Source organism: Procambarus clarkii, chromosome 52 (assembly GCF_040958095.1).
Source record: "Procambarus clarkii isolate CNS0578487 chromosome 52, FALCON_Pclarkii_2.0, whole genome shotgun sequence".
NCBI lineage: Eukaryota > Metazoa > Arthropoda > Malacostraca > Decapoda > Cambaridae > Procambarus > Procambarus clarkii.
In genome coordinates this window covers 12,581,690-12,604,688 of record NC_091201.1, presented here as the reverse complement: position 1 = coordinate 12,604,688, position 22,999 = coordinate 12,581,690, and the positions used below count along the sequence as shown (strand labels likewise).

Genomic DNA, 22,999 nt, shown 5'->3' with positions numbered 1-22,999 from the left:
GCAGAGGATTAGGGTACGAGATCTCTGCAGCATTTTCCCTTTGATCTTGTTGATATCCTTCCATGCCCGACTTAGTGGCGTGTGAGAATTGAGACCACGGACAAAAGTTTCCCAGTCTGTCTGCCTCAGCTCCACCATACGTTCCCTGGCCTTAGCCAGAGCCGCTTGAAAGAGCCGAAGCATTTCAGCAGTGCGGGTCCTTCTACAAGCTAGTCCAATTATTCTGGCAGTGCGTTTTAGTGTCTGCAATTTAGAATCATTATAATAAACATAAGTGCTATGACCAGTGTAATTTGGGTTACGTGGCCTGGACGATGGATCAAGTGATTCTATAAACTGCTCGAAAGTACCTGTGAGCTCATTGTTAAAATCTTCAACTGATGAAGGCTCAGATGAACTGCACCAATCTGACACATGAGCAACAAGATTGTCTCGTTGATCGATGGGCACAGCCAGCCTCTTCCGCTTGAACACTCCACCAGGGAGGATAGAGCTGCCAATGTTTACAGTGGCTAATATGGCCAGATGATCAGACGCAATATCTGGCACTATTGACGAGGCGCACACGGTGTGGGAGACGTTGAAACCGAGACATAGATCAAGAATACCTCCGTAGATATTCGTCGGTTCAAGGTCACCCACAATCTGTGCATCATCGTGACTACCTAATAGTGACACCAGTTGGTTGCCGTTACGATTACTGAATTGCGAATTATCAATATTCCTATGTCTAGCGTTATAATCACCTTTAATGATGGTAGGCTTAGTCTGAATACAGATAGGAAGGTCAGCATAATTCAAGTTACAAGGAGTTGATTATTTAGTACATAGTTGTTTTTCTCTTAAACTGGATGATAGAGGGGGAGTCTTTAACGTGATTGGGAATACATACATACATACATACATACATACATACATACATACATACATACATACATACATACATACATACATACATACATACGTACATACATACGTACATACATACATACATACATGCGTACATACATACATCCATACATACATACATACGTACATACATACATACATACATACATACATACATACATACATACATACATACATACATACATACATACATACATGCGTACATACATACATACATACATGCATGCGTACATCCATCCATACATACATACATACATACATACATACATACATACATACATACATACATACATGCGTATATAAATACATGCGTATATACATGCGTATATAAATACATACATACATTACATACATACATACATACATGCATGCGTACATACATACATCCATCCATCTATCCATACATACATACATGCATACATACATACATACATACATACATACATACATACATACATACATACATACTTACATACATACATGTATACATACATACATGCATACATACATACATACATACATACATACATACATACATACATACATACATACATGCATGCATACATACATACATACATACATACATACATACATACATACATACATACATACATACATACACGTCCAGTCAGCATATAGCTATTTCGGGACAAAATCCAATACAGTTTATATTGGTGAGACGCCACTGTGATGAGGAGTTTAAATATCACAGGAACTGTAGGTTAATGTGTGACATAGGTGAGGTTAGATGAGGCATCTACAAGCATCAGTTGGAGGTTGATGGAGTGTTGTGGAGGCTGCTGGTACTATGTCCAGATGTTGAAGGGTGGATTTGACTCTCCCACCCTCCCTCCCCCTCCCCCCCCCCCCCACATTGACCGCAGAACGTCTAAGGTTACTTTCCACTCTCGCTTACCAAGGGTATAACCCCCGCCCCCCCCCCCCCCCCAACACACACACATGCATCAGATTCTTAACTTACAATATTTATGATTTACCAATTTATGTTACTACACTGACTCTCAATTTCACAATATTGTATAAACTTTGATGAATCGCTCGTCTATGGGTCATCCAATAATGTTAGCAGACTTCTAGATGTTACCACTGCTAGGCTTAGGCTTGGCTACAAGTACCTCTGGAAGTTTGTAACATCTGATGATGTAGATTTGACTAAATGTAAACTCTGTCAGCAGAACTATTCGCATACTTTGCGTCATTATATAATGGAATGTGAAATATCGCGGAATTTAAAGATAACAACATCAATAGTGTCCATGAAATGTGTAAGTACATCATTCATAATGATGTGCTGCCCGAAATCTTAGCGAAGTATCCAAAATTTGCTTACTGTAGGTAATGCATACACATGACTGTAAAGCTGCCGCCCAGTTGGGTGGGTGTGGAGCACATGACTGTAAAGCTGCCGCCCAGTTGGGTGGGTGTGGAGCACATGACTGTAAAGCTGCCGCCCAGTTGGGTGTGTGTGGAGCACATGACTGTAAAGCTGCCGCCCAGTTGGGTGAGTGTGGAGCACATGACTGTAAAGCTGCCGCCCAGTTGGGTGGGTGTGGAGCACATGACTGTAAAGCTACCGCCCAGTTGGGTGGGTGTGGAGCACATGACTGTAAAGCTGCCGCCCAGTTGGGTGGGTGTGGAGCACATGACTGTAAAGCTGCCGCCCAGTTGGGTGGGTGTGGAGCAAGACTAGTAACTGTGTGACTCACCATAAATGTAAAGTGCCTTGTATAGTGACTGTTGTGAGCCTCTTGTTGAATCACTTGTGACACAAAAGATTACTGATGTGTGTATTTGTGGTGGTGATTAAATATGTATGTGTATGTATATATGTATACGTATGAATATGTACATGTATGCATAAGTATGTGTACATTAATAATTTTGTAACTAGCGTCAAAAGATTGTTATTTGCTTAGCTAAACGAACTAGAGGGTTCAGTTCCTGAACCGATTATGTGCCTCTGTAATCCTTTACACCACCGCCCACGGTATGTGTATTATGGGGTGCATAATAAAGAAAGAAAATGAATGGACCGAACCCCACAATTCATTTAGCTAAGCAAATTACAATCTTGATGAGCTTGTTACAAAATTCACTATAAGTCGTCACATCATAAATGGGTTCGAGATGGACCACAAGTAGTGCATTACATAATTTATCAGTATTGTGCAGCCTGTGATCCCCGCCTGGCTGGATACTGATACCTAGGTAATTTTCATGTGTCCGGACACCGGCAATAAGGTGGTATTATTTATTTAACTTAAGATATATATATTTTTAAATGTTGTCACATTAACGGCTACATCTTCCTTTCTTCTGACATATAGATTTTTAAGATTAATTAAAATATATGGAAACTAATTATACAATTTATTGGCTGGTGTGCAGGGCTTCACACTCTCAGAGCTAGCCATCAAGTAACTATCAAAACGCATATATCTTCGTTTTCACTTCAGTTATATATATGACAAAGGATTTTAAATGTAGCCTATATTTCTACCTTTCAGATGACATAAATACTTTCGTTAATTACAATATCTAGATCGAACTAACATTGATTTTCAAAAGGTTGTATATTTTCCATCAATGGAGAGCATCAGCCAAGAAGCCTTATTTAAAATATGAATATCTTTCCTCACCCAATAAGATCTAATCTCTGAATAAAACGTAAAAAACGACTTGATTGTAACCTATCCACCGCTGCCCATTGGATGGGGGAGAGGGGGTTATGTGTATGATAAACATATCAATTGTGACACTAGCCCTCCATATATGTCAGTTGCTTAAATTATAAACTGTACTTGTGGTCGGACTCGAGCCCATTGTTGATGTGACAATGCGCATTGACTTTTGTAACTAGCTTATCAAGATTATAACTTGCTAGGCTATATGAATTGTGGGGCTCAGTCCCTGAGCCCATTATGTGCCTCTGTAACACTCCACTATCGCTCATAGGATGGGTATGGGGTGCATAATAAATGAACTAAAATAAGCTCTGCCTTTTTGATAACATATACAATTATAAGCTTTATTTGTGAATCTCAATTAATTAAACAATATATCAAAGAGCCTGTAGGGTTCGGTGAGATGAGCGAAGAGACATGGGAGATTTTACATAAGTACAGTACATGGTAGTTTAAGTAGCGAACGCATGTCAACGAATAACGAGTATATATAACAAAACTATTGTCCTATGAAGTCGATTTAACTTCCAAACATATATTTTTTTAATAAATGTTAAATGTTTTCTGGCTAGTTATGTTAGATTTTATTAAAAATACGTATTCTACTTGTTAACATTATAATTTAAATTTGTGACAATTTGTGCAGAGAAGTGCGACAACTGGATATGCCAACAAACACTTTCCAAACAATGATATATCTTGGATAAGTCGCTCCACAACATTGACGCTTGGACCGTCGACTTCCTTTGATGCTACTTATTTACTTATTTCATAATGAAATTATATTAGTTTGAAGTAAATATATGTTTTCTCATGTTCTGCATTCAGCACCCACATTATAGTAAAATACCATATTACTTAATTACTTAAATAATGCTAGGAGGGTTTGAGTAGCTTTGGGTCTTTAGTGGACAGAATCTCCAAAGATGGGGCGAGAGTCGCTCCCTCTCTCTCGCCCGAGCAAGAGTCGAAACTTAATTTAAAATTGATATATCTTTGTTCTCGAACATGATATATTTCATTTGGTGAAATCATAATAATGTTCATATCTCGGTCTTTCTGGAGGCATATAAGATTTTAGGCTTTATTAGCGTATCTTTGTTAATTATACAATATATCGTCAAGTGCGTAGGCGTCTGCACTCCATGCCCGACAAGCTACTGAACGCTACTATAAAAACATATGTATCTTCACTTGAGCTATAAATATGTCTATTGTAATGTATTTAAAATGAAGCTCTTATTTCTATCTTGCTTAAGACATATAAAACATTTGTGTATATTAACGAATTTACGTGTAATAAACATTGATCTGAGAGAGAGTTGCTCTGTCGTTCAGTCTGTACGGGGTGGGAGCTCCGTAATTTTTAAAATACATGTATCTTCATTAGAACTTTAAATATGTCCATGGTAAAGTGTTTAAAGTGAAGCTTATATGTCTGCCTTTCTTGAGACATATAAAACATATATGTTTATTAACGAATTCACGTGAAATAAACATTGTTCTGAGAGAGAGTTGCTCGGTCGATCAATCTGTCCGGGGTTAAAGCTCGGCTATTATAAAAGTACACGTATCTTCGCTTTAAATTTAAATATGCCCATGGTAAGGTATTTAGAATGAAGCTTATATTTATATCTTTCTTGTGACATATAAAACTCTTACGTTTATTAAGGAATCTGTGTGAAATAGGCATGGTTCTGAGATGAATGCTGTGGTTTTCGAGCTCGACGCGCGGCAATGGACGCCATACACATCCAGTGGGTGTTATTGGACCCTATACCCATTTTATTTGTGGTTGGAGCCCCATACCCATTCTATGGGTGGTTGGAGCCCCATACCCATCCTGTGGGTTGTAGTGGACGCCATACTCATCCTGTGGGTGGTATTGGACCCCATACCCTTCCTGTGGGTGGATGTGATCCCCATACTCATCCTGTGGGTGGATGTGACCCTCATACCCATCCTGTGGGTGGTATTGGACCCCTTTCCCACCTAACAGGCGGTAGGTGACAATATACCCATCCTAGCTATTAGTTGGTATAGTAGACACAATACCGTCCTGTTTGCAGTAGTTTACCCCATAAACATTCCAACGTAACATCGTTTTCTGTTAGCGTTCCTACAAAACATCCTTTAAAGATTTGTAAAGCACAAACTATGGTATATAATATTGATTGGTGAAGGACTGTTATTCTATGTAATAATTTTTAGTGCTTATTATAATTTACTAAGAACAACTAATATTTCTCAAAACAAAACTACGAGCCTTCAGTAGGAAGTAGCTGATCTGTAATATTCTAAGAGCATGGACAATGGTAGGTAAATTTCACAACCCATGTGGGACCTGAAAACTACAATTTTCATTATAATTGAACCAATCACGAATATTCTGCTATCTATGTTGACGGACGGGTACTGTGACTCGTAAATTGGTACGTGAGGAAGAGTTTGGGCCTTGGTAAAAAAAGTAACTGGGAATATATCACATATTTACTAATTCATATTCAACATATTGACTTTAAGCATTAAGTCCTATATGTGCTGTCTTGTGTGAGAACGGGTTGCTGATCCACTGGATGTACACTCGGGAGATTCCATTCTGATTTAGATCTCTTCGTTCATTCATTCACACAACTTAAGACAGTCGTGAAAATAGCTTCTCTCACATTGACAGTTACAGCCAGTCTGTCACTTCCCAGCCGTTTCTCTGTTACAGCTGCCTGTAGGGCTCTACCACATGTACCTATTTGTGACTAAAGGTTGGTTAATATTGTGAAGAATTACTGGTGCCTTCAACACCTACCAGTGACCATCATTTAGTTTGCAAAATTTCATATGAGGAAACTCTTTAATGTCGATATTGCGATGTCTTAAATAAGGCAAAAAGAATTCCCTCCTCAGTCCCTTCAAAGCCAGTCCGTGATGTGAGATCTTGGAATGGGGGTGAGTGACTCTTGTAGGTACCAAGTCTTGGATAAGTATTAATTATTCCTCTGTTGGGATAGGAATAATTCTTCCAGCATGTTATTAGATATTAATTAATGATACTGTGAAATTTTGTGAGTTTTGCTGGTAGAAAATATATTTGTGGGCACTAGAGTTATATGAAGTCTGTTTTAAATGGATGCTGGTTTGGTCGAAGAGTATGATGCTTTGTTTTCAATTACATCATTGGTAAAGTAATTATTGTGGTGCCTTGCTATAACTCCTGTCTTAATAGAAAATTAATTTATTGGCACCATGTAAGGTATCTGTTTTTTACTTACTTTCTTCAATTGTTCATGCCAACACACCGATTGTTACTGATTAGTATTTCCAGTCATCCCAAACCATTTTTAACTGGTAATTTTTTGTCATAGTATATAGTTCTTTCCTTAGCATAGAGCTGAGGTCTGGGCTTGGGCTACTTCTAGGGTTATTTAAATATCTGAATGCACTGGCCAGTATTGCAACAGGTGATAACAGTATCCTAATAGAGTTGAGTATGGAAGAAGAACTCTACAAGAGGTTTTTCAGGTCTGGCCAGTATAGGAGAGGGAGAAATCGACTAGTTAAGGCAATATTCTCAAACAAGAAAATATAAGAATATTCTAGTGAAGAGGGTTACCTGGTTGATACCTGGTTGATGGGGTTCTGGGAGTTCTACCCCCCAAGCCCGGCCCGAGGCCAGGCTCGACTTGTGAGAGTTTGATCCACCAGGCTGTTGCTTGGAGCGGCCCGCAGGCCCACATACCCACCACAGCCCGGCTGATCTGGAACTTCTCTTAGAAAACAGTCCAGTTTTCTCTTGAAGATGTCCACGGTTGTTCCGGCAATATTTCTTATAGTCGCTGGGAGGACGTTTAACAACCGCTGACCTCTGATGTTTATACAGTGTTCTCTTATTGTGCCTATGGCACCTCTGTTCTTCACTGGTTCTATTCTGCACTTTCTTCCATATCGTTCACTCCAGTATGTTGTTATTTTACTGTGTAGATTTGGGACCTGTCCCCTCAGTATTTTCCACGTGTATATTATTTGGTATCTCTCGTCTCCTTTCTAGAGAGTACATTTGGAGAGTTTTGAGATGATCCCAATAACTTAGGTGTTTTATTTCGTCTATGCGTGCCGTATATGTTCTCTGTATTCCCTCTATTTCAGCAATCTCTCCTGCTCTGAAGTGGGAAGTGAGTACTGAGCAGTACTCAAGACGGGACAGCTCAAGTGACTTGAAGAGTACAACCATTGTGATGGGATCCCTGGATTTGAAAGTCCTCTTAATCCATCCTATCATTTTCCTAGCTGACGCAATATTTGCTTGGTTATGCTGCCTAAACGTTAGATCGTCGGACAGCATTATTCCCAAATCCTTTACATGCTGTTTTCCTACTATGGGCAGATTCGATTGCGTTTTGTACCCTGTATTATGTTTCAGATCCTCATTTTTGCCGTACCTGAGTACCTGAAATTTATCACTGTCAAAGATCATGTTATTTTCTGCTGCCCAATAGAAAACTTTGTTGATATCTGCTTGTAATTTTTCATTGTTTTCAGCAGAAGTAATTTTCATGCTGATTTTTGTGTCATCTGCAAAGGATGACACGAATCTGTGACGTATTTTTTTCTATATCTGATATGAGAATAAGGAACAGTAGCGGTGTAAGGACTGTACCTTGAGGTACGGAACTTTTAACTGCGCTTGGACTCGATTTTATTTGATTGACTGTTACTCTTTATGTTCTGTTCGACAGGAAATTGAGTATCCAGCGTCCAATTTTACCAGTTATTCCCATTGACCTCATTTTGTGTACTATCACCCCATGGTCACATTCGTCGAACGCCTTTGCAAAGTCTGTGAATCCAACATCTGCATTTTGCTTTTCTTCTAGAGCTTCTAGGATTTTGTCATAATGGTTGAGTAACTGTGACAGACAGGATCTGCCCACACTAAATCCATGCTGTCCTGGATTGTGTAGCTCACTATTTTCCATAAAACTAGAAACTTGATTCCAAATTACTCTTTCAAACACTTTTATTATGTGTGATGTTAGTGCAACTGGTCTATAATTTTTTGCCAAGGCTTTACTACCCCCCTTGTGCAGAGGAGCTATATCTGCAGATATAAGTGCTGCTGGTATCTCCCCTGTATCCAGGCTCTTTCTCCATATTATGCTGAGTGCTCGCGCTATTGGTACTTTACGTTTCTTTATGAATATTGAATTCCATGAGTCAGTCCCAGGAGCTAAGTGCATGGGCATATTGTCAATTTCTCTTTCAAAGTCTTCAGAGTTTGTGTTAATATCCGTTATATTATATGCAGCTTGAATGTCATTCATAAAGAAGCTGTCTGGGTCATAAACTTTCATGTTGTTTATTGGTGTGCTAATACTGGATTCTTAGAATTTCACTAATCTCTTAGTTGTCTTCTGTGTATGTACCTTCATTTGTAATTAACAGTCTAATACTGGTCGAGGTTTTTGATTTTGATTTTGCGTATGTGAAAAATATTTTGGATTTTTCTTTATCTCTTGTATAGCGTTCTGTTCCAATTCCATTTCCTCAGACTCATATGATCACTTCAACGTTTGTTCTATTTCTTCGATCTCCCTGCTTAGGTTTATTTTTCTTTCTTCTGATAGCTGTGTCTGCCGAAGCATTTCCGTTATTTTATTCCTTCTCCTGTACAGTCGTGTGCGTTCTCTTTCTAGAGTGGTCCTCTTTCTGACCCTCCTCACAGGCACGTGCTTCAAGCAGACCTTGTAAGCTTCAGCTGTCAGTTAAGCTATTCCCTGTGTGAGAGTTTTGTCGCTTAAGACCGTCTCCCATTGAACGGTTGCAAGGTCTACATTTCTATTTTCCCAGTCGATCCTCTTATTGTTGAAAAAGGGTAAAATTCTTACATTCACCAAGAAGCCTTTATCCTGAGGGTTACGACAAGTGATGAAAGAGCCGAAGCTGCATACAAAGGCAGATGCAGGGAAAGGGTTGGGGAATGGGAAACCCACATCACCCAGCACGATAAACCCAGCATCAGTCTCTCTCTTCCAGTACCGTAACCTCTCCCTCAAGTTCCCCAAGCAGTAGTAAGTCATACCCAATTCACCATCCCACAACTCCTATCCAAACTTCTTCAACCCCCTCACTCTATGAACAAAACACATTCAGAAGCCATCCATGCCAGGGAAACCGATAATGATGGAGCTTGAAGATGAGAATGTAAATAAAGAAGGTTGCAAAATCATATACTCCAATATTGATGGAATTCCATAGCGAATAAACTCAAAGAACACACAATTGAGAATAACCTGAGTGTAAAAGCACTCAAATAAATAAATCTGTCATGAGTCATAACTAATGCAGTTTTCCACAAGATTAACTTGTTGTAAGGATGGAAGGGGAAGGCAGAGGAGGAGTTCCCCTGTTGATCGTGTAGGACTTGACTTATAAAGAGCTGCCATCTGAGGACACAGCCCCGCCTCTAAACGTGGAGGATGGAACTGTTGCAATCAGCCATCAGGAAAAGACTGATCTACTGACATCTTGGCAAATTTTGTTGCCAAGATGCAAGTCCCTGATCCTGAACGTCAGCCTCCACATCTTGCTCCAAGCACTGTGTCCAGGATGACTGAAGTGGTTATAAAGAAGGCTGAAGTTCTCCATCTCCTTAACACACTAGACACCACCAAAGCTGTGCGGCCAGATAAGGTCAGTCCATGACTACTTCGCAGCTGCACTGATCTGCTGGCTCCACCTCTCACGTGCCTCTTCCAACTTTGCCTGGCTCAAGGACTGTCGCCCTCCTTATGGAAGAAGTCAGATTTTGTTCCAGTACACAAAAGGAAGAGCCGCTCAGTGGTAGGTAACTACAGACCAGCGTCACTGCTCTCCATTACTGGTAAAATCCTAGAATCACTAATTGCTCAGTAAATGATAAAATTTGGTGATAATCATTGGCTAATATGTGATCAACAGAATGGTTTAGAAAAGGTCGATCTGCTGCTGATATCTTGCTATATCTCTCCAATAAATGGCATCAGTCACTGGAAGAGTCCAAGATCAGCTGTGTTGTTGCTCTAAACATAGCAGGAGCATTTAATCGGGTCTGGCACTCTGGTTAGTAGTGAAATTTCAAGCACTAGGTATCTCAGGCTCCATCTTAACGTTTGTAAAAGACTACCTTCAAGAACGGATTCTACGGGTAGTTCTCAATAGAGGACTATTGATCCGAGATAGCCACTCAATTGGTGCCAGCGTTTCACAGGGTAGTGTGTCTGGCCCACTGCTGTGGAATATCTATTTCAACGATCTACTTCATCTCGTTCCTGAAGCTCACCCCAATGCTGATGACTGCACTCTAACCTTCACATACAGTAAGGAAGAAATGCCAACTGCTGAAAAATTCACCAATCACAAACTTTCAGCGATTTCTACCTGGGGTAAGATGATGGCAGGTCACATTTGCGGCTGAAAAGGCACAAGCGATGATGAAAACTAGACTGCATCTGGCGAATCGGACCGGCTTGCAAATTGGTGACAAAATCCTAGAGTTTCTAGATGAAATTGACATCTTGGGAATGAAGTTCGACTTTTCAATGACAATGAAGAGCTACGTCCTTAACCTAGCTCAAAAGGCAGCCAGTAAACTTAAATCCCTACGGTGCATCTCACACTTTCTTGACAGCAAGGGCTACAAAACCTTATGTTAAGCAGAAGTTCACTCTCATCTAGAGTATGCTCTACTTTTTGGATCGCCTGCCCCCCCATCATTCATCAGACTTTTGGACAAAGTGGAGAAACATGCAAGGAAGGTTCATCCCTAGTCTTGACCAAGTCTGGTGGGACCGGTCCGAACATCAGAGCCTGTAACATCATCGTGGCTACATCCTCAAAGTTCCTCACCTGGCTCAACTCCGTGGACAACCAGTAATTGGCTCCCGTAATAATAGGCTCTCAACGTTTAACAGTCTCACGCTGGAAGTGTCAAGAACATCACCCCATCAGCGACCATTCATTCCTAGGCTGACTCGCATCTGGAACTTGTTCATTCAACAGGTTGATACATGGGAGATTTGTTCAACTGATCACATGAAGGCTCTGGCACACAGATTGCTTCAGGCTCATCCCGTTCCTTATACGATTTAGGAATAAAGTTATTAGAACTGTTGCATATAATAGGCTCCTGAAATAAATGGGTCTCTAAGAGTAGGTTTCAAGTTTGCTGAGGTAGGATTACAACTATTGCTTGCAGTTTCACCAGGTTCCGTATATGATAGTTCCATATGTGATAGTTTCTAAGTACATTCTCATGAAATAAATGAGTTTCTAGAGTAGGCTTCAGATGAGCTGAGGTAGGATAACAGCTCTTGATTGCAGCTTTACTAGGTACGTCAATTGACAGCCCTTATGAACCCTGATCCTATATAAAAAAAATCTCACCCTGCACTTCACACTATTCATACTGGACAGGACTCCTTGTCAAAACTACCAGCTGCCTGGTCAAAAACTACATCAACAACGACCTCTCTCTTACCTGTCTTTATTGGGGACTTGAGGCTTGTGTTTGATCATGTTGTACTTGACGAAGGGTGGCGGGTACCTCCACACCGCCATGTTAGCCTGAGCGATACGTTTCCACATGTCGTCGTCCTCTCCTCCCCAGCCCCAGTACATGTTGCTCCAACCATTGACCCTCAGCACCTGGGCCTCCGTCATCACACACGCGCCACCGTAGTATGTGGAGTACGGGATACTGTGGGAGGAGTTGCAAGTTCTCAGTCGTCACACTGTAACACCTCCACCTTGCTACTCCCCTTCCCACACTTAAAACCTCCAGCTATACACTGCTTGAAGGCTCACTATGACCCCTCACTTTACTCACAGCTAATATTAATCTGAAATATTAAATGGGGAAGCAACAAAATCAAGGGTTATGATTTTTGTTTTAATCAATAAGAACTTAAACCTACACTGCCACCACCTTCTTGAACCTGAAACCTGAATGTGTCTGTATTACTGGTCTCCCAGGAAATACAGAAAACAATAATCATGAACTCGTGGGCGTAGGAATCTTGACAATAAATAATGCTTAGGAATTAATTACAGAAAACTTTACTTTACTAATTTAGATTCAAGGGCAACTTAAATATCCATTAAATGGAGGCGAACACAGGGGATTTCCAGTACAGCACGTAACCATGTCATAAAATGACTCAGAATTAATAAAACTGGTGGGACAGACATCTAAAAAGCAAAAATACATTAATAATCACTTTTGTAAATAAAAGACACGTTTATTTATATCAAAATTGAAATATATCCTACTTTAAATACATCCCTAAGAGGCAATAACCAGAGTGCAATTGTTTTGACGTACCAAAACTCAGACACACATTACCTTAGTCCTGCAATTACCGGCCACAGATGTTGAATGACTGCCCTCCACGTCTCCCGGACCTGTTTCCAAGTCACACACCAGACACACTAACTAAAATTTCCTTTACAAGCTAACCAGTGGAGGAAAGCTCCACCCACTAATTCTCTGAGCCCAATAGCCCCCTCGGCATCTCAAAGTCGGGAGCCAATGAATTAAAAATTCCAGCTCTAGGTCTTGGTCCAGCCAATCAGTGCCAGAACCTAGTCCCGCCCCCATGGCCTCTCTGGCTTCCACCAATCAAGCTGCAGGCTAGGCTCTAGGCATGTTCTGAAGGATCTGTTTCCCTTGAAAGAATCCTCGTGTTCCAATGATTACATCCCAGGAAACCCGGAGCAGTGTCTGTATATGGCTCGGTTGAGATTATTGCCCCTCAATTTGTCAATGGCTATAGAGCAGACAGAGAGACAGACGGGAAACGATTGGGAGAAGAGGATTGGGAAGGAGGATTAAGGCAGGAGGGGACGAGTGGCCTGCAACGGTCTCACTTCCCTAAGGAAACTTGACTCCAGCAGTTTTATGACCGGTGAGGCCGGCTTGACAAAAGGGGAGGGAAAGGGGAAGGAGAGATGAGACAACGGGAGGAGGGGGGCGAATGAACAAGGAAGGGGGGAGACGACCAAGGGGAAGGGGAGAAGCCTGGGCCGGATTCAGGAAGGTACTTACGAAGATTTTTCCTCTTAGCTAAGAACGTTTTCCCTCTTAGCGCCTTCGTGGCGGCTACGTCCGTATTCAAGTAGCTACACTAAGTGGAAAAACCTTCGTAAGTTCATTCCGGGATTTAAGTGTGATTTCGACCACTCGTAGCTTTACGTAAACTGGATATGTCATTTTTTCTCTACTACATAACACTGGGATCGATTTATGATATTGGAACATGACCAAAATATTATAGCTGGTGAATCTAGTGAAGAGGAGTCCTTCGTGTTAGTTATGTATGCATTCTCTGCTTGAAACTTGAAGTAAATATGTGTTTGATGATAGTAGAATTAGTTTTATAATAGCAAGATATTATACCCGTAGTTATTAAGTAAATAAACACTGGTGAACAGGAAATATGAGAGAAGGTGATGAGCCCTGCCTGATGGGATCATTTACTATCACCAAATGGCCCTGTTCACCTAGTAGTAAGGGTGTACCTTAGCTATACATACCCATTTCTAATTTATTTAGTTTGGTTTTATTTTGAAATTAAATCTGGGTGAGACATAAAATAAAAATATGCTGCACAAATGATGTTAGGTAAGGAGAAGGGTAAAAATGTCAAAAACTTTATTCATTGAATACTTAAAGCTATAATTATGACTATATAGACTATTAAAAAAGAGAGAGGGAAGTAGGGGTCCAAGACCTCTCCCTGTTATACAATTTGGGTGTGGAACAAGTAATTATCAAAAGAAGGCACCATGCCGGGAAGGCTATGTAGCAGTAAGGCAGTGAGGTGAGGCAGCTACTTATTTGAGAAATGCTTATTTTATTTACCTTATAAGCTGAGGCAACTTATTTTATTTGAGGAATACTCAGCTGATTCCTCTACATTCAGCATGGAACAAATTTGTGTCCAAGACCTCTTCCTGATTCACAATTTGGCTGTGTGTAACCAAACTAGAAGTGCTCTACAAATCAAGGGACCCAGAATGTGGAATGACCTCCCGAATCATGTCAAAGGCTGTACCTCTCTCAACCAGTTTAAGAGTAAAACCAAGTACTGCCTAATTAACTCCATGTAACCTAACTTACCTCCTAAATGTAAACCCATGTCTTGCTATTTTTTAAAAATAGCAAGACACCAACATGTGCAATTGCTGATTTATGCTATGTTAACCCCCATTTTTGTATTTTTTATTCCTTCTTTCAACACAATTTATACCAAATCCCGATTACTATTAAGTTTTAGTCTGTGTTTTTCCCCCACACCTTGCCCGAAATGCTATGAGTATTAGTGGCTTTAGGTATTGTATGTACTAGCTCTGTCTATAAATCCAACATTATGTTTGTAAATGAACTGTATGTACTTTTCCTGAATAAAATGTATTTATTATTTATTTTTTAATCAGTAAGTATTAAAAGAAGGCACCAAGCTGGGAAGGCTATATGTAGCACCATTGTGTGTAACAATAAACCAATTTTTTTTTAACAAACAATGCACCTGTATGGTAAAACAAATCCTGTTAGCTGTAAAAATATTAATGCAGTTATTTAAATGAAAAATATAATGAAAGATATATTACTGGTTTATTTTTATCCTATCTTTTTGTACTGTACAGTATATCCAAGGAAGTGAAAAATTGAGACATAATGCACAATTTAATGAATGATTAGCATGGATTAGCAGTTCAAAATAAATATGATTGTGACATATCGACATGAGATCTTAATGATCCATGATCTGCATGATTTAATAAGGATAATACAGTACTGTATTTGTAATAATACAAACTATAATTTAAAATCTTTATTACTGATTTTTTTTACTAAGAAGATTAGGTATACACAGCAATGTGCTGCTACCCTATTCTATATGGAATATTACACAGTGTAGATAAAAAACTAGCTATAAGTTTATCTAATACTCCCATCTCACAGGATGGTTAGACATACAGTACTGTACATGGAATCAATTGAGAAAATACCAGCCTCAATACAAAAAACAAATCAACTCTGACTAAACAACTCCTCGCGATTTTCACAAGAGGTAAGCACTGAATCATGGAAACATTATATTATAATTACTCTTACCAGTTTCTACAAGACTCCTCTCAAACAATGTATTTTTAAACATGTTTAGGTATACACAGCAATGTGCTGCTTCCCTATTCTGTATAAAGGACCACACAGTGTAGATCAAAAACCAGCTACATGCTCATCCAACATCCTCACCTCACAGGATGGCCAGTCATACATGGAATTAGGAGAGAACAAAATACTTAATGCTGATCTATTAGCCTCCACTGGCAAAATCTGGGTGCAGCACAAGAATATCTTCCAATATTCCTGAGTGTATGAAGTAATTACAGAGCTCAAAATACCTCATACCATTTGGTATGAAGTCACTGATAACAGGGCAATCACAGATATAGTGTTGGAGAGTATGTTTCTCAAGTAGGACTGAAAACAGATGTTTTTTTCCACCAAGAGGGCTATAAACCCATGGAACCGCCTACCCGCTGAAGCCGTAAATGCCAAATTCCAGCTAAAAAATATCATTAAGACAATTGGCGGGCCCTTTAACAAGCCGCCGGCTTTCTGTCCTCTTCGAGGCCACTAGATAGTTAGTGGCCCTTGAGTAAATTCAGTAAATATATACAATAATTGTCAGCGCATCTTCCGAGCAACAAGGACAGCTACGCAGTATCTCTTAGAATTACGTAGGTAAACAACAAATGTAACATATTTGTTTACTACAATGTCGGTGCTGGCTGTAGAAGTTGAAAAAACATTGTTTTACTACGAAATATACTAATTTTCTAAGAAAATTCGACGTAAATAGGAGGCAGTAGAGCTCCGATAAACCAGCGCTAAATCTTCAATATGAAGAATGTTGCTGCTCTCTGATTGGCCAAACGAAACACAGTAGTGACCTCTATCGGCACGCAGGTGAACCAACAAATTTCTTCCTAAGTGGACGTTATTGAATCGCACCTAAGCATCTTCTAAGGGCGCACTTGGAAACCTTCGTAGCAAATCCACTTACGAAGAAATACACAGAGCTTCCTGAATCTAGGTCCTGGTCTGTTCACAGACCATTCACATGCGCCCCTGTAGTTTGTGGCGTACGGTATACTGTTGGAGGAGCTGCAAGTGGTCAGTCATCACACACACGATCCTGAAATATGTGAAGTTCGGAATACTGGGAGGAGTTGCAAGTTGTCAGTCATTACACACGTGCCCCCGTAGTATGTGGAGCACGGTATACTGTGGGAGGGGCTGCAAGTGGTCGGTCCAGGCTAGAAACAACACCGGTAAAAGGGAGTGTTGTGGGGGGTAGAGGGAGCGTTGTGACGGTGGAAGGAATGTTGCACTGTGGTAGCGAGAGTTGAGGGAATGGAGTGAGTGCTGAGCTGGGGTAGTGAGGATAGAATGAGTGTTGTGGATGGTGAGTGTTGTGGGGGTGGAGGAGTGCTGTGATGTGGTGGCAAGTGTTGTGTGGTGGTGGTGGAGTGCTGTGCTGTGGTGGTGAATGTTGTGGGGAGAGGATAGGTGGAGGAGTGCTGTACTGTGGTGACAAGTGATGTGTGAGTGGAGCAGAAGTGTTGTGATGTGGTGGTGAGAGTTGTGGGGGTGGAGGAGTGCTGTGCTGTGGTGGTGAGTGTTGTGGGGGTGGAGGAGTGCTGTGCTGTGGTGGTGAGTGTTGTGGGGGTGGAGGAGTGCTGTGCTGCGGTAGAGGAGTGTTGTGCTGTGGTGGTGAGTGTTCTGGGAGTGGAGGAGTGTTCTGGGGATGAAGGAGTGCTGTGGTGTTATGTTAATTGTTGTGGAGGGGTGAAGAAGTGCTGTGCTGTGGTGGCAAGTGTTGTGGGGGTGGAGGAGTGCTGTGCTGTTATGTTGATTGTTGTAGGGGGTGGGAGAAGTGCTGTGCTGTGGTGGTGAGTGTTGTAGGGGGTTGGAGGAGTGTTGTGCTGTGGTGGTGAGTGTTGTGTGGGGTGTGGAGTAGTGCTGTGCTGTGGTGGTGAGTGTTGCGGGGGTGGAATAATGCTGTGCTTTGGTGGTGAGTATTGTGGACGGGGGAGGAGTGCTATGCTGTGGTGGTGAGTATTGTGGGGGTGGAAGAGTGTTTTGCTGTAGTCGCGAGTCCATCGTGGTTCATCGAGGCTCTCCACCAACATGACCAGTGACGCTCTCATCCCAACACACAGGGATGAGTTTGTGAAGGTGTTAACTACAGCCAAAAAGAAAACAACAGAGGCAAAAGCTTGTTGAACAACAGGGTGGACGAGCTCCACTAGCACCAAAGAGCGAGTATTCGCGTTTGGCCTTTCCTAAAGGCACAACTGTAATTGACAAGATTGTTTGGAGCAAAAAGTTGTTCCAGACGTACACATCTGGCTCTATAAACCTACTATGTACACATGTCAAATCCCCATATGCTGAAAGAAATATTGTCAAGAAATTTATATTTTTTATTATTTTTTACATGTGTACATGCGAATAAATACAATAAAACAAAAACAAACAAACAGAAAACAAACAAATTACAAAAGCACAAAACACAGAAATATAAATACACTAATTACCGGCCTGAAGGGCCGACAACAAAAACACAACAATGAGCATAAACACAATGCAACTATTTATAAAAGAAAACTACAAAGCACAGACAGAAAACCACATACAAAGAAAACCATGAATACATACAGGATACACAGAATACAGCAATACAACAGTCAAAAAACCCAAACACAAGAATGTTCAAAAGTTAATTACACATGAAACAAAGCATATAACAATCCCCCAACATGGGCACACAAGACAAAGCTAAAAGCAATACAGGACACATACCCAAGGCAAGAAACACAAGGCATTAATAACAGAAAACAGAACCACACAGGGAACTGAAAGTACAAAAAACAAACAAAGAGCACAAAAACAAACAAAAAGCACAAAAAACATGCAAACGACCAAAAGGCTGTATGGACACAAGTACATAATATAAACCATCACCACACGAAACACACCACTACAGCAGCAACAAAACCCCCCCGACTCGTGCACCCATGCACGAGCAACACCACAACACACAATAGTCAACAAGGAGGATACTTCTCAGGGAACTTCCACGACGGATTCTTCTGCTTATAAGCCTCCCATATCAAATACTCCTGTTCGGTAGGGGAATGGCCCACACGACACCGCGGTTACTCCATATATTCGGAGATCACCACATCCGGCAGAAGCGGTCGCCCCCAACCACAGGACACCGATGACCAAGAACCCGACATGGGAGGCAGGAACACCTCCGCCCAGGAAGCAGGGGACACAGAAGAAACAGCCGGAGATGAGTGGGGCGGCATAACCGCTGCCGACGAAACAGGGGACTGGGGAGGGGGCACGGAACCCTCAGAGCGAGCAGTTTTCTTCAAGACCACCACCAGGTCGCCATGTCCACTCTCAATCTCGCAAGGGGGAACTACCCCCCACGGGGAACTGGAACCATCCAACGCGGGCGATGCGCCCGAAGCAAGAGTCACCAGCCCCACACGTGCCCCCACCCCCACAGCAAGACCCACACCAGGGCCCACACCATCCACCGGACCCACACCAGCACCAGACGCACCATCCTCGCACCTCACAGAGGAACAGCTCCCAGAAGAAACATCAACACTTGCAGCATCCTCACATTCCTCTGCCCATGAACGAGGCGGCGAAGCACCCGTATCCTTACGGGAACAGGCCGTTGATCACCGGAGCTGTCACCTCCTGCAGGAGGCACCCAAGAGGAGCCGGCGGCAGGCCGTCCCACAACCGGGGGAGCACGACCCCTCAGAATGTCAGCCTCAACAACACGGGGGACGAGACCGCCACCCACAGAGGAGACAGGAGAAGGAACAGGCGTGGACTCGGGAGGGGGAGGCACCAACACAGGTGAGGAAGCCTGCAGGGACGTCGAAGGCGACAGACGCGCAGAGTTGGAAACAGGTGCAGAATCCGTTGGAAGTGATGAGACAGACTGCGGGGGCGGAGCCACACACACCACCACCCCGTCATGAACACCACCACTCACACATGCCAGGCCAACAACTGAGGAATGCAGAACCACCACCGGGTCAGCAGGCGGTAGGGGAACGGCCCCATCCACTTCATCACAAGGCGACAGGTCATGCGCCACCAACGGGGGAAAATCCTCGTCCCAGAACAACTTTACATGTGCAGCCGCGACCCCAGTGCAATCAGCTGCCAGATGCCCCTCAATGCCACAACGAAAACATTGTCGAGGCAGCCCTGCGTAGAACGCCCGTATAGTGTAGCCCATTAAGGTCACAGTGGAAGGAACAGGAGACTTGAGTCGCAGGCCGAGAGTCCAGGTCCCACACAAGACTTCACGCCACCTGCCGGCAGAGACGGAGTTCATCCGGATGCAAACGACAGTTCCAAACTGGCCAAAGTACCGTCGAACCAAAGCCTCGGTGAATTCATACGGCACACCATGCAGGGCCACATACGTTACCGAGCTGCATTGGTCAGAGATAGTGACGGAACCACTGTCCCCAGGGAGAGGAAAAGCAGTGGAGGCAAACTTCACAAGTGCCCGATGGGTGGTCAGCAGTTGGAGCCCGTACACATCGGCAACATGAACATGCAGCATATCCAACAGGACAATCTCAAGGGGTAGGTAAGACGCACGTCCAGAAAATTCCAGACCCACGGTCACAGAGTGGCGAATAGGGGGGAGGGGGGTCCCCATGGCGCCGACGCAACAACAACGCCCTCCCACACAGAACGCCTAGCAACGACTGGGGAGCGCTTGGCGAACACGTCTAGACCCCCTGGCGGTTAGCCTGTCTCTCACATTTCAAGAAATGATCAGCGTGTAGTGGATGATCTTCTGCAAGGAAAAATACGGGGTGTGAAGCTCTCACTTCAAGATCATATTTCACAAAACAAGAAGATGAATGAATACGTAGCTATTAACTAACTTCAAGAGTATCCACTAGACTGGGCCTAAGAATTAAATGGAGTACACAGAGCAAGGAAAATGAACGAGACTGGAAAACCTACCAATAAAATAATCATAGTCTGGAGCTACAACACAACCTATATTGGTTGGGATCTGCCAGAAAGGTTGGACGTGTGTTTTTCAGCTCTTCAGTTGGTGCATGTACTAGGGTGGCGAGAGACGTGAAACTGCAATGTGCCTGGGTTTGTGCCCTGCCGGGAAGGAGTGGGCGTTATCCAGGATGGGCTCTTTCTTGTCTCCACTGAAGAGGACTTCCTCAGCAGGATTGGAATTTTTCTTGACAGTAGACCACACGTTAGTTGGTCTTGCGTTGGTGGATGTGCTGTGTTGGCCGATCTGAGGTTGTTCAGTTTCTGCAAGACCGTCATGTGGTAATTACGTTTCTCCACGAAGATGTGTTTCGGGTGTTCCTCGGTCAGTGTGAGGGGAGTACTTTCTCTCTGCCTGATGGGTCGGGTACCTTTTGGGTGATTAACCTGAGTGTGACCCCCTGACTTACGTGGCGGTGTGAGGAGCGCCGTTCGAAGTGGGGGATGAGCTGTTGACCAAGCTGTTTGGATAGTTTGAGAAACTGCTCAGTGTCCGATGGAACAAGTTTACTGTTACAAGGCTGGCTACTGTGCAAGGATGCTTGATGACACTATAACTCTGATGATGTCCCTGGTGCAGAGTGTCCCTTCTTCACTGTTCTTGATGGGGTTTACTTTACACTGCATGTATAAAAATCTGCCCTGTATGTGTTTTCGCTGTGGCCTACTGGGTCACCTAGCGGCGAATTGCGTCGTTGGCGTGGTTGACCGCGTGAATATGTAACAGGAGGATAACTTTCTGCCTCTTAGGCCCCAAGTAGCGCCGATGAGAGATTTGGCACCTCCCCCCGCTCCCAGGGGGGAAAGTGAGGAGGTGTTGGTTGAGGATGTCATTTTGTTGAGGATGTCTGCCAGCCTGCCAGACGTTTGCGCCTGGGGGGTATGTGTGTCCCGGGGGCTGGCATGAGCTGATGGTGTGCCCTATGAGTCAAGGGGGCTGCCGGCCTGGTGTTGTCTCCTGTGGTTGATGGGATGCTAAGTGTACAGGTGGAGACCCCCCAGTGTGGCGCCTGCTGTGTTGGCAGACCTAGATCTTCCAGAGTTGTCCCCATCGGATTTGGTGTGCGGTACTGGTGGTCTCGCTCTGCCTCTTGGGTGTCTGGATGTGGAGGTTTACCTCTCGTCTCTGGAAGTACTACCAGCTTCTCCTACGGTTGAGGATGTGCAGCTTCCTCGTCGCTTCCAGTACACATGGCGTCAGGATGCACTGGTTCCTCGACTGAAGTGCAGGAAGGGAGCTGCCAGGTCACGGTCCCCTGGTGGATAGGTTCTTGTGGACTTTATGGAACCCGCAGGTGGGGTGGGGGGGGGGGGGAAGGGGTGGGGTGTGGTGGTCCCTGTGCCCCTCTATACCAGTGACCCTGGGTGGGGCAGTTGTTGACCCTGGTTTTGGTGGTTTTGCAAGGACTAATTTGGTTTTAGTGCTGACAAAGGAGTCTGTGGCCTCGCCTCTTGTGTCTTCCATTTCTTCGTGACCCCCCCCCCCCCCCCCCCTGCTCCCAAGAAAGTGTACTGACTTGAACTCGGGTTGACAGGGGATAATTGGCCGTAGGTTGAAGGGGTGGTGTCCGTCCCCCCACCCCGGTTTCCGTTGACTTGGGCTGTGTCCCCTCCTAAGTAGCGTAAATTGAGACATAGACCGTCCGCAACACGTGGGATTGGGTACACCTGTCACAGGTAATCACGGGAGTCACGTCTCAATGGGTGTATGAGGTTCCCGGGGCGCGTGGGGGCTGGACGTTCCACGTCTCCCGAGACGTTGTTTGTCACTGGGGGTAAAAGTGAAAGGGTAGAAGGAGTCAGTATAGAGAACAGGTGCGCAGCAGGAGCAGGTGTGTATATGTTGGTAGTGTAGAGTTAATTAAGCAGCAGAAACAGCAGCTGTAGAAGCAGTGGGATATGTAGATATATAGTTAAATAATAGTATGTAGGAAAGGAGATGACTATGTTGAGCCCTCCCCCCCTCCCCCCACACACACACATAAGAGAGAAGACAAGGGGAAGGAGAGCTGGCAATATGTTATTGTTGTTGTAAGGTGTGAGACAAGTGGTCTCACCTTACGAGGGGAAAAAGTGATAAGAGCTGTAGGAAGAGGCATCTGCTGCAGTCACCCCTCGTCTTTCTCTCTTTCATGATGTATTCACCTAGTTGTATTCACCTAGTTTTGCTTGCGGGGATTGAGCTCTGCTCTTTCGGCCTGTCTCTCAACCATCA

The 22,999-nt window shown here is 43.2% G+C and overlaps 1 protein-coding gene across 1 annotated transcript in view; it reads right to left on the bottom strand.

Moving 5' to 3' along the window:
• Positions 1-22,999, bottom strand: part of LOC123763735 (beta-1,4-galactosyltransferase 2-like) — a 135,054-nt gene that overhangs the window by 17,670 nt on the left and 94,385 nt on the right. Inside the window, exon 5 of the mRNA XM_045751054.2 lies at positions 12,124-12,342. Within this exon, the coding sequence (XP_045607010.2) occupies positions 12,124-12,342 (219 nt within the window). The remainder of the gene's footprint in view (positions 1-12,123; positions 12,343-22,999) is intronic.